Source organism: Helicoverpa zea, chromosome 20, assembly GCF_022581195.2.
Source record: "Helicoverpa zea isolate HzStark_Cry1AcR chromosome 20, ilHelZeax1.1, whole genome shotgun sequence".
Lineage (NCBI taxonomy): Eukaryota > Metazoa > Arthropoda > Insecta > Lepidoptera > Noctuidae > Helicoverpa > Helicoverpa zea.
The window spans coordinates 1,012,715-1,025,801 of NC_061471.1; the positions used below are offsets into that span (position 1 = coordinate 1,012,715).

Below are 13,087 nucleotides of genomic sequence, written 5' to 3' on the forward strand. Positions count from 1 at the left end.
TTATTTTTTTATAATTAGATATAGGGTCCACAGGACAATTAGAGTAATGTTTTTTGAATGTGTAGTACAAATATGCCATTTTTCTTAATAGATTTAAGCGATGAAATTTTATGATTACCAGTGTACTTATTTTAAGATATTTTAAGAAGCGGGAATGTGTTTAATCTCGCTGTTTCTTAACACAAGCCTTCTAAACATCTAGGAAGGTACATCCATTTTATGTGCAAAATGCATTTTATATTAGAATTTTAAGTTTTTATAATCCTCTATTTCTGTGTTTATTCAAAATAAATAATCTTAAAAAAACTATTGGTTTCATTTATAGTTTCCTCTGCACAAACCAATAACTAACAAAACAATACACATATGAAAGCTTCCAATAATGATAAAACTACACAGAAAACCATTGTCAAATTGAATTCTAAATACTTTGACAGAATTGTAATTCTTGATTGAATTTTATTTTCATATAATTGATCAACACTCTTTCAGTATTACAATCAACATTAAATCAACTCCGCCGTTGACGGTCCCAAGCCCGTATGTGAAAGGAGGAGGGTTGGCTGAGAGCCGACCAAACCAGCTGTAAAAGGTCAACGCCGAGTCTCGGGCGGCGGTTAACTAACCCGTATGATCTTCCCAGGAGGTGATAGGAAATGATCCCTCCAACCCGCTACTCCGTGGACTTGTCTACAGAATCGGGGACATTGACTTAACTGCCCGTGTCAAGAGGTTGAAAGCCTCAATAAAAATTCACCCCAATCCTACGGTGGGCACCGCGCCAATAGGATGAATGGCTGAGGGTCTCAGTCTTTAGCGCCAACCTTGGTGAACCTGGCGAACACCATTGTATATAGCCTTCTCACAGGAATGGCGTCACCCTGTGAGCGACAACCATTTCGTCCAAACTCGTGGGAACAATATGAGTAAACCTGAAAATAAAACACAAAAAACAACAACACAACAAATCTTTCATAAAGGATTATTTGAAACGAGACCAAGATCTTTTTCATTCAGCGGTTGCAATAGCAGTAATAATATGACAGAAGCACCTGTCTGTAAGGAAAACCATCAGAGTACACTGCAGGATAGACCAGACAACCAAGCTAAGAAAGCCGATCAAACATGCTCTCCACTAAAAGAGAATGCACAGAATAGCAACCAATGGCAACTAGACCGTTTACCTCCTGCAAAGAGAAAGAGACAGGAAAGTCCTACCGGGCAACAGTCAGCGAATAAAGGAATCAATCCTTTGGTTCCTACACAAAACAGATTTGATATTCTTAGTGATGAAAATAACGAAACTGAAAACAACAAAAAAGAATATGTCCCAAAACCAGAGCCGATCTTTATCACAGGAGTAATCGACATAATCCCGCTGAGAGACATCCTAAATAAGGCAGTAAACCCAGATAAATATCAAATGACTACACTTAGATCAGGGCATATCATCAAGCTTATCCCAAGCGACATCGAGACTTATAAAATAATAAGAGATTACCTTATTGAGAAAGAAATACACCACTACACATATAAATTAAAAAGTGAGAGAGCGTACCGAGTGGTTATCCGAGGCTTACATGCATCCGAAGATATATCACTTATTAAAGCAGAACTCCAGGACAATGGGCACGAAGTGAGACAAGTCGTGAACGTGCAACACCGCACAACAAAACAAAAACTCCCACTTTACTTTGTGGATATAGAACAGCGGCCTAACAACAAAGATATATTCAATATAAGACACATCGGTCAGGTTAAAGTTACAATTGAGGCACCATACAAGAAAAGAGAAGTTATACAATGTAAGAGATGCCAAAGATTTGGGCACAGCAAAAATCAATGTTTTCGTCCCTTCAGATGTGTCAAGTGCGGAAATGACCACCCAACAGCTACTTGCACAAAACTTCCTGAAACAGACGCTGTATGCGCAAATTGCCAAGGTAGTCACCCAGCTAGTTACAGAGGATGCAACAAATATAAAGAATATAAAGAGAGAATATTAAAAATTAAAGTAAAACCAGACTCCAACAAAGCAACTTTCGTTCACACCCACCAGCCAAAAGCTACCCCAGAAGAACCCCAACCCTCAGCTCAACCGAGAAGCTATTCCGACGCACTAAGACATAGAAAAGAATCCAAAAACCTGACCGACCAATCATTGTACACATTACAAGAAAAACAAATAAATGACAACTTGACGGACAATGGACCAAACATTACTAAAATGTTAGACATAATGTTCAATCGATTCCAAGAAATCATGAAAACCATGATGGACAGCATGATGGACCGGATGGTCCAACTAATCACAGGACTGGTCTCACAGAGGGCATAAACCTCCGTATACTCACATGGAATGCCAACGGGATAACTACTAGACGACAAGAACTTGAGCTTTTCATGGAAATGGAGAAAATTGACATAGCTTTGATTTCCGAAACAAGACTAACTCCGAGGTCATACATCACATTTAAAAACTACACAACCTATAGAACTGACCACCCTTCTGGAAATTCACACGGTGGGACTGCGGTTATAGTGAGAAAAAATATCAAGCATTATGCCTTAAACCCATACAAAACAGATAAAATTCAAGCAACTATGATCAAATTAAATTACAAAAATTCAGATACAACTATTGCTGCAGTTTACTGCCCACCAAGACACTCTATCAGTGCGGAAGAATTTAAAACATTTTTTGCGGAGCTAGGACCGACATTTATAAGTGGAGGAGATTGGAACTCCAAGCATACCTACTGGGGCTCCCGATTAATCAACCCGAAGGGTAGACAACTATACAAAGCCACAGTAGATATGAACCTTGATTGCATATCTCACGGTGAGCCTACATACTGGCCAAAGGATTTAAACAAAATACCTGATCTATTGGACTTTTATATAATAAAGAATATCAGCAGGAACTACACTAAAATAGAGAAATGTGAGGACCTATCGTCAGACCACTCCCCGGTTATTCTTAATCAAACAAAAGTTGCCATTCCCTCTGAGCCATCGACACGAATATACAATCAAAACACTGATTGGGACAAATACAAGGACATCATCTCTCAAAACCTAGAACTAAACATTAAATTGAAAACAACAGAGGATATTGAAAACAGTATTGAAAAATTCAACTACATAATTCATATGGCAGCCATCAAAACAACCCCTACAAAAAATACAAATCGCCCTCACAGAGAATATCCAAAGAAAGTAGTAATGACAGCACTAGCGAGGAGAAAATTAAGGAAAGAGTGGCATAGGACTAGATATCCTTCGGATAAAACCAAATTAAATAGAGCCTCAGAGGAATTGAAGAAAATGATTAGCGACTATGAAAATCTCAGCTTTCAAAACTACTTAACTCGCCTGACTCCTAACAAAGACACTAATTATTCACTGTGGCGCGCGACTAAAAACCTCAAACGACCTGTAAACCACATCCCGCCAATCAAAAAAAGAGATAACACCTGGGCCAGATCAAATTATGAAAAAGCGACAGCTTTTGCTGTTCACCTCAAAGATGTCTTCACCCCTCTTGAGACTAGGAATGAAGAAAAGGATAAAGAAATTAGGGATTTCCTTCAATCACCCAACCAATTATGCCTACCACTAAGAGCAGCAACCCCTAAAGAAATTTCTAGAGAAATTATATCACTACCCACTGGAAAAGCGCCAGGGTATGATCAAATTGATTCGACCCTAATAAAGAACCTCCCGAAGAAGGGCATAATGTTTCTGGTGATGCTCTTTAATTCATGCCTAAGACTGAGCCATTTCCCATCCCAGTGGAAGATAGCACAGGTGGTAATGGTGCCTAAACCGGGCAAACCAGTAGAGGAAACCTTATCATACAGACCTATTAGTCTCCTCCCTCTCTTGGGTAAACTTTTTGAGCAAATAATACTCAACAGAATGTACGCCCACTTAGAAGAAATTCTCCCAGAACACCAATTTGGCTTTAGACAGAAACATGGTACTATAGAACAGGTGCACAGAATATCAAACACCATAAGCCAAACTATTGAAAACAAGCAGTTTTGTTCAGCAGTTTTCTTGGACATAAGTCAGGCCTTTGATAGGGTTTGGCACATGGGTCTTCTTTACAAAATAAAAAATCAGCTACCACACTCATTCTACTCCATTTTGGCAAGCTACTTAAATAAAAGGTGCTTTGAGGTAAAAGTTCAAAATGAAACATCAGAGCTATATGACATTAGCTCAGGAGTCCCACAGGGCAGTATTTTAGGCCCAGTTCTACACCTCATATTTACTGCTGATATACCAATAAAAGAAGATACTATGACAGCCACGTATGCAGATGATACTGCTATATTATCGGTGAACACCGAGGCTGCATCCGCATCAGCAACGCTACAAAGGCATCTCATAGAAATTGAAGAATGGCTAGGGTTATGGAGAATAAAGGCAAACAACAGTAAATCGGTCCATGTCACCTTCACTCTTAGAAAAGGCGATTGCCCACCAGTTACCCTTAACGGAGAGCAAATACCGCACTCTGACAACGTCAAGTATCTCGGTATGCACTTAGATAGGAGACTGACATGGAAAAGTCACATCTGGACTAAGCGGAAGCAACTGGATACAAAATTCCAAAGCTTGTATTGGTTGGTAGGCAAAAAATCCCAACTGTCTAATGAAAGCAAAATGCTAATCTACAAAGCAATCCTCAAGCCAGTATGGACGTACGGCATCGAACTATGGGGCACAGCATCCAGCAGCAATATTGATATCTTGGAAAGATTCCAAACCAAGAGCATTAGGTGCATGTATAACATACCTAAATGCATCAGCAATAAATATATTTTACGAGATCTAAATCTTAATACGGTGAAACAAGAAATCTCCATCAGAAGTTCCAAGTATCAGACCAAGTTATCGAAACATGTAAATGCCTCAGCTACTAAACTAACAGGCACTGGCAGCGTTCAGCACTCAAGACTGAGGAGAAACAGTGTTCCCTCCCTCAAAAACCGTTTTCCAACATTATAAAGAGTGAAGTCAATGGACCCCTCTTTAAATTAAAGACACACTCAGGCTGAGGTCAAAGAAAATAACAGCTAAATGTGGAAAAACAGATTGCTGTGCTAAGCAGGATTGAGGAAAAAAAAAAAAAAAAAAAAAAAAAGTATTACAAACAAGCAACTAATACGATGCCTTTCACCAAGAATTATTCCGAATTGCAAAAAATACGACCCAATAAAAAATAAAAATATATTTCTACTTTAACGAATTGAATCAAACTCCAGTAGAAACCCAGTTTTCACCAAACATACCTTTGCCTCTTCGATGATCTGTCCGTCTTGGAGTTGCTGCTCAGCATCAAGATCAGGGAAGGTGGACTCGAAGATGTTCTTCATCGTGAGGAAGGGCGTATTCCGGGTCGGCATCACGTACAATAGTCGAGCACGAATCTGTAATACACAAAAGGCAAATTAAAACAAACCTCTTAAATACTTACTTATATTAACGTGAAAGTTTGTGTGGGTCGTTCCTCTTTCATGCAAAAATTTCATTGACTAGGAATGGATTTTTATGAAACTTGGCAATATAATACTTAAAGCTAGCCTCAGAATAATATAAGTTATATTTTATTCGGGAGCGGGAAGTAATTCCCTCAAAAATCTGATAAAACCATGGGCTACTTAAGAAAGTAACCTAATCTATATGTTATAAAATTTTTAGTCAGTAGAAAGACACTCATATTCGCTATATTCATACGAAGAAGTGTTGGAAAATTTGATAATATGGCTTAAATAATGCCAGCGCCTATCGTACAGTCTGAAACCATCATACTACTCAAAGCTTCGCGCGGTGTGCCCCGATGTAACTGTTTCCCTTACTTACTTTACACTTGGAGAGGCCTATGTCCAGCAGTGGACTGCGATAGGCTGATGATGATGATGATGATAATGTGAAAGTTTAGTCTTTCACGAGAAAACCTGAACAGATTATGACCGATGTTCATACTACCTAATTTAGATGATGTGCTCACATCAATGTGTACATCAGAATCACACATAGCTACTCATACTTTTACAGCTGTCCCAATATTCGAACTATCTGTTGAATTAGTTACTAAAGATAGGAATTTAACATTAATTCTTAGTAGGTAACTTTGTTTTCTAATAAAACAGAGAAAGCAGATACAGAGAAAGAGATAAGCAGAGAAGATCCATTTATCGAGCAAGGCTTTCTATCCGGGGAAGCGGGTGAAAGCTAGTAGATATATATAGTAGCTTATACCCGGAATATATATGCGTCAGGTAGGCATATTTTCACTGATACAAGTGAATCTGAGGATACCAGTACACCTAAACTGATCAGGCCAAACGTGAACAAATACACATTTATTCTTTAGTACCTAAATTAATAACAAACAAAGATAAGTTAATTGATTACTTTTCCTCGTATTTAGAAACAATGGAGGCACAAAACTTTTTGCGCGCCATTATGTTACGATAAGCACGGTATAGCCACCCCAGGTCCAAGGAGGTCGGATGTTTATAAATCATAGATAAGACGCAGTTTAAACATGCATGAATAATCAATACTCTAAACTTTTAATATAATAACTATATGTGTTATAATAACTTCATGGCTTTGTAAACTGTAAGGAAGTGTAGGTAATAAATAGGAAAAACTATTTGTCAAAAACAGTAAAACTAACTTACTCCTTTATCGCATCTCTCTATCGCTCTAAGGTTTGCTGTCAGAGAACCCAACTCTGGGTTAAGCTCGTTTTTGTACATAACTTGTCTGTATTGTGTGTGTTTTAATATATGTTTTGTGTACAATAAAGAATAATAATTAAGAATGTTAATATTTTAATAATTAAGAGCAGACTATAACTTGTCATCCGTGTATTTTGTGAATGCTGTGTTTGTCAAGTAATATTGTACACAAAGGCTATTTATTAACATATGTGCCTTTAAACCTAATGTAAATGTATGTGTAACAATTGTAGACAAACCAAGAAATAGATAAATAAAGAGGAAACATTTTCTTGTCTGTTTGTACCGTAAAAGCTTTGAAACTAGTGAACCGAATTCGGTTGTCGGAATAATTATTCCACTGTTGGAAAGTTACGCTCTTCCCGAGTAACATAGGCTATATTTAATCCTAGTAGGGGCAAGAAGAGACACGGGGGCAATCGGAAAAACGGCTACTGGTCCATAAATAAGTTAATTACTTTTCCTCGTATTCATGAACAATGGGGACATTATTGCGCACAATCTTGTGACCCCAAAAAAGGATGTATTCAGCACACTATTGAATTCATACCATAGAGAGATAATGCGCACTTGAAACTTGCATGAATCATAGTTTTCAACTACTGATATAAGTACCTATTAGGTCATCGGGAGTCGGGTTGTTCTCACATCCTGTTCACCAAGATAACATAAAAGTATAAACAACTTGTTTTTAACTAATGCTTTAAAGAATGTTAGTGTATTAATTATTAACTATTTCGGGCGTTCTTGGAAAGTTGAAGGTTTATATTACGATTTATATTTAAAACTAACCGATTTTCGGCAGTCTAGCAGCGTATCAAAATCAAAAAGTCATTATTCAAAGGAGGCTGAAAATCAGCACTTTTTGAAGGTCAAATTTACAAAAGACAGCCCCCAAAACGCCCACCGTTTACCACTTCCTATGTGTTGTAGAAGAAGTGGTGGAACTCCCCAGTAGCCTACCCATTCCACTCGGGAAGCGTGTAGCATTCCAACCTTTTTCAAAAAGGTTCAATAGTTCAGAAGTTGGTTCAGAACCCTTTACAATCAGAAAAAACAAATCTTTAATATATTGGTATGTAGATGTATAAATGAACACAATGCCTACACCTATAGCAGATTATTTCTGACTAGCTGACCCGGCGAACTTCGTACCGCCTTTTCCTTATTTGCTCACCGTTTAGACCTACCCTGGACTACGACAAACATTTTAAAACCAAAATCAGCTCAATCGGCCCAGCCGTTCTCGAGTTTTAATCAGACTAACGAACAACAATTCATTTTTATTTATATAGATAATTTTCCTGTTAGAATCTCTACTATCCATATATGGTGAAATTAAGTGTTCATTACTTTAATTTCAATGAATAATAGTTTACCAAAATGGGAATGACTAATATCGTATGGCGTGAAGGAAGTGCGTAGTTTACATGAAATTCCGAGAATTCCGTCAGTTTTCATGATGTCATTGCGGTTTAAATATAACCTTTTCAACTCTTTTATGATAGGCGTTGTTTTCGCGAAATTTCGTTAACTTTTTCATAGAATGGTATCGTAATTTACAGTGTTATAATATAATGTCGGGACATCTTTTCACCCGCCCCGAGGTACATAAGTTATTAATTAAATTGTGTTATGGGTGTTAACACAACTGATAAACTACATACACGCCGAGGTGTTATCATCATCATCTGCCGTCTAAAACCGAATGCAGCTGAGTACCAGTGCTTTACAAGGACGACTGCCTATCTGACCTACTCAAACCAGTTACCCAGGCCACCTTGGTAGGACTGGTTTTTAGGCTTCTGGTTTCTGATTACCCGCTATTACTGTCAAAGATCTTCAAATGACAGCCGGGACCGACCGCGCCCTGGTTTAAAAATTATTCAATATAAGGCCCATATTGTTACTTGCTTTATTTATTTTCTATGATAAAGCACCTACAATCTACATGGTCTCCATCACGTATACCTAACGACTATGATATGAGCATCATACGTAATTCAAAAGTATTGACATGGTAATTTGGACCTTATCTCAAAGTATCAAGGTCGAGTTTTATATATTAGTTTTTCAAGTATTCTATGAAATTCTACGGCGCATATGTGATGATTATCACGCACTTTAAAAGCTAAAAATAACATCATCGGGGTTAGAAGTACTTTTCCTGTAATAAAGTACTTTTAGATAATTTTTAATACCTATGCCATTTAATGGCGTTGTATCTATAGTACGCGCCAAATAAACGTGCAATAAAGTTTGTTCACCTCCTTCTACTAATGTATCCCAATATTTCAAAACGATACGAAAAAGATGTATGAGCAGTGTCGGTAACACGATCAAAACAAGTGTATCGTGGTAAGAGGCGTCCTTGTCGCAAAGGATTACAAACCTTTGGTCAAAATTATGATCTGTCGTTTTTAGTTTAAATATGGGCAGACAAGCGCATTCCAATTTATTGCAAGTTTATTTGGCGCTTACTATATTCACTTCACGGTAAAGGCTGTTTTTTTGTATGTTTGTATGTTTACTTTTTACCGCGGATTTACCCGTGTCTCGACGAAATAACTTCCCATACATGAATAGAAAGTAGCCAATTGAAAAGAACAGGCTGTAAAGACGAACATACAAACTTTATATACTTATAAAAACTATATAAATATTATATATTAAACTGGTTTATTAAACTGCTCGAGGTTTCACCCTCGTCCAGAGAGAAGTGCTTTACACAGATGGGGATAAACAGAATCCTTTATCCGTAGGTCTAAGCTACCTCCTCTCAAATTTTCAGTTTAAACGATTCAGCCATTCTTCAGTTACAAATAGTGTAACTAACACGACTTTCTTTAATAAATATATAGATACTAGCGACCCGCCCCGGCTTCGCACGGGATAACAGTATTTCCCCATTATTTAATGGATGTTATTACACATATAAACCTTCCTCTTCCATTGCTCTAATAAAAAAAACGCATGTAAATCGGTTGTGTAGTTTTGAAGATTTAAGCGTAGAATGGGACACGTGGACAGACAAAGCGACTTTGTTTTATAGTATGTAGTGACGATTGTTTTTTTTTTTAAGAGTGTCTATGGAGTTTCTTTTGTTCTTTCCCACTCTTTGGAACCGTGCAACCAGTTTGACGTTTCGAAAGAGCACTTTTAGGCTAATTTGAAATAAAAAAAAAATGAAATCAAAGTCCGATCTCACCGATTAAATTAACTATGTATGTATGTGCTTACCTTCTGTCCAAGGGTTGGCTTCTTCCCTTTGACGGAGTCAGCATGCTGCCGCTGCACGTACGCCGTGGTGTCTCCGAAGACGTGACCCTCGATGCCGTTGTCCAACGGCTGGAATTGCATAGCAAACTCATTTAGCCAATAAATTTAACAAGACGTGAGGACAGGGTTTGAAAAAATTTATAGTCTTACTAAAAAACTAAAAACACACTTTTTCTTACGTAATACATGACTATTGTCATCAGAATTAAAATTTCATCCTAATCGGAGACCGGGAAGTGGGTCATATTAAGTATCCAAGATTTTCTTACATAGATATTGTAGTTACAAGTGAAGCTAATATGAGCGTGTTAATAAAAATAGTGATTCTAATTAGTCCGCATTTCAGATTGGCGAAAAATATTGGACACGTATTTTTTATTTGTCATCTTTTCCCAACTACGTTGAAGTACGGTATGAGGGGGCCGCTGTTCTTCTGCCGCAGCCAGGAGTTGCATCACCAGCACACTGTACGTCTAGTATACTGTACATGAGCAGATAGCTACCGTGTCCACTATGAAGTCCACGTTGGAGCTCGGTATGAGGGGGCCACTGGTCTTCTGCCGCAGCCAGGAGTTGCATCACCAGCACACTGTATGTCTAGTATACTGTACATGAGCAGATAGCTACCGTGTCCACTATGAAGTCCACGTTGGAGCCCGGTATGAGGGGGCCGCTGGTCTTCTGTCGCAGCCAGGAGTTCTGCAGCGCTGATAACTCATTGCTTAGCGTCACCACGGTGCTGCCTCCGCTGGGTCCCGCCTTTATGCTGCACCAGCATACCATGCCTACATCTGCAATAAGAATTTTGAAGTTTATTCATCATCATTTCTTTTTATTTATTTAACTTTACGCAACAAAACATTACAGAGGCGGATGGGCATTCTTTCCAGTCAACCTTAGGGTAAATGCAGAGAAAACATGGTAGGTGCATTATAGCCAATGATACAAAAACAAAGTTACTGAATAATGAACAAAACACTACTTAAAGTGATTACTGTGTCGCCATTTATGTGTTAATGATGACTTTAACTCTTTTAAATTTGTTTATTCAGAAGTCCACTAAACTCCAATTGAAATCATGTATTTATATAGGTATGTGCACAAAAGGGTTCCGGGTATATATTTTTCTTATTGCCTAAATTAAAATCTTCCGCCCACGCCCTAGATTGTATATAAAACTTTGAGTGCCTGTAAAAATAGTCATAGCAAATGAACGCTAGAATTTATTTTATTTCAAGTTTCCGTCAGGCGCTTTGCCTATTCAATTACAACTACATAAGTATGTAGAAAGTGTGTGTAAATACATACTTCTGCAGTGTTTCGTTCACATACATACATTCCGATTTATTGTATCTCTTACTAGCTTTCCGCCCGTGGTTGCACCCGCGTCCCGAGACAACCACTTTCCGTAGCCGGACGGTGACAAAAACTATTCTATTTCCTTCTCCCGGGTCTAAACTATCTCTCCTCGAATTTTCTGCCATTCTAGAGTTATAAAATGTGTAACTAACACGACTTTCTTTTATGTAGATTAGTTTATTGTGACTAAATGACGTGTAAATGTGTGAGTGAACTAACACTGGTGTTACGTACCTAGTTCCATCTCCATGTTGGTGTTAGCTTTGGGCAGGAACGCCGTGGTCCCTGGAACGCCGATATCCATCACATACCCGTGGTCTTCTACTGAAGACACGGCCGCTTGTAATAAATAGCCTGGAACGAATTACAACAAGTATTTATAACACGGTTAAAAAATAAAAAATAATAATAACAATTTTAAAATATTTTTTTGTGTTCAATATTTAAAAATGTACAAAATATGTTATAGTTGTAAAATATGTTATGTTGTAGTGATATACGAGTGTTTCTTACCCTTTGACATTTTAATTTCGAAATGTATTTTGAAAAAACTTTACAATAATATAACCAAAAAAAAATTCAAACTTACATTCTCCACTCTATATACAGATAACAGACTACTTCTTCTTCTTCTACAACTATTTATATTAACAAGCACCATACCTTTTTGCAAATCCTTGTGTGTCATCTGACCGTTCACATGCTGCGGCATGACTGAGAGCATCAGACTGAGTTCTTTTACTTCTAATACTTTCACGGCTATGTACTGCCCCGGTCGGAACATTTCATGCAAGTCTTGTACTTTATCTGTCTGAAAATAATGATGAAAATCTATAGTTGTTTATAAGTAAGAACGAAAATGCGAGGACACAATATCCATACTTCTATACGAATAAACACTACCCGTTTCCCGCGGTTTCACCCGCGTCCCGTGGGAGCTACTGCCCGCACTGGGATAAAATATAGCCTATGTTACTCGCAGATAATATAGATTTCTAATGGTGAAAGAATATTTCAAATTGGTCCAGTAGTTTTTGAGTTTATACAACCAAACAAACAAAGTTTTCCTCTTTATTTTTAGTATAGATGAAAGATTTGTATAATTCTTTCACTGTTAAGAAGTTACACTATCTGCGTTGTACATAGGCTATATTTTATCCAGGTAGGGAAGAACATTTCTCGGGACACGGGTAAAGTCACGTGGAACAGCAAGTCAAAACAGCAAAATCTCAGAAACAGCTGGACCAATTTGAAAAATTATTTTCGTAGATAGTAGATTTTTATTTCAAAACTTTTTTGCCTCTCACATCAGATGTTAATCTATAACACTTATGGCTTGGTCATGAGGAAAAAACAGGCAAAATAATATAGTAGCAGGTTTTTTAACTAAAATAATACCTACATAATTATCTTATCTCTAAGCACAAACAAAAGGTTTAGTAAAAAATATTTTTGCAAATGCCTAATATTTACTTTGTCCCAGTTAGTGAACCTTGTCACCTCTTTTATCTCTTCAATTCTTATTTTTTTTTTTTTCAATGGTGCCTACAAAAATGATACAATTTTAAAAAGAAAGTAAGGTAATAAAAATAACGACATGAACATGTTTGAAATATATGTATGAAAAAGGATATTATGCCAAAAAAGAACAATTTATTAATAAAATAAATACACAATATTGCGACAAG

The 13,087-nt window shown here is 37.3% G+C and overlaps 1 protein-coding gene across 2 annotated transcripts in view; it reads right to left on the minus strand.

Moving 5' to 3' along the window:
• Positions 1-13,087, minus strand: part of LOC124640128 (rRNA biogenesis protein rrp5) — a 52,604-nt gene that overhangs the window by 36,986 nt on the left and 2,531 nt on the right. The window contains exons 4-8 of one of the 2 annotated variants that reach the window (XM_047177788.1): positions 12,063-12,210; positions 11,634-11,753; positions 10,668-10,831; positions 10,002-10,109; positions 5,304-5,441 (exon numbers count right to left, since the gene is read on the minus strand). In XM_047177788.1, coding sequence (XP_047033744.1) covers positions 5,304-5,441; positions 10,002-10,109; positions 10,668-10,831; positions 11,634-11,753; positions 12,063-12,210 — 678 coding nt within the window. Of the gene's footprint in view, positions 1-5,303; positions 5,442-10,001; positions 10,110-10,543; positions 10,603-10,667; positions 10,832-11,633; positions 11,754-12,062; positions 12,211-13,087 lie in introns of those variants that run through there. The other variant, XM_047177789.1, reaches the window with a different exon arrangement.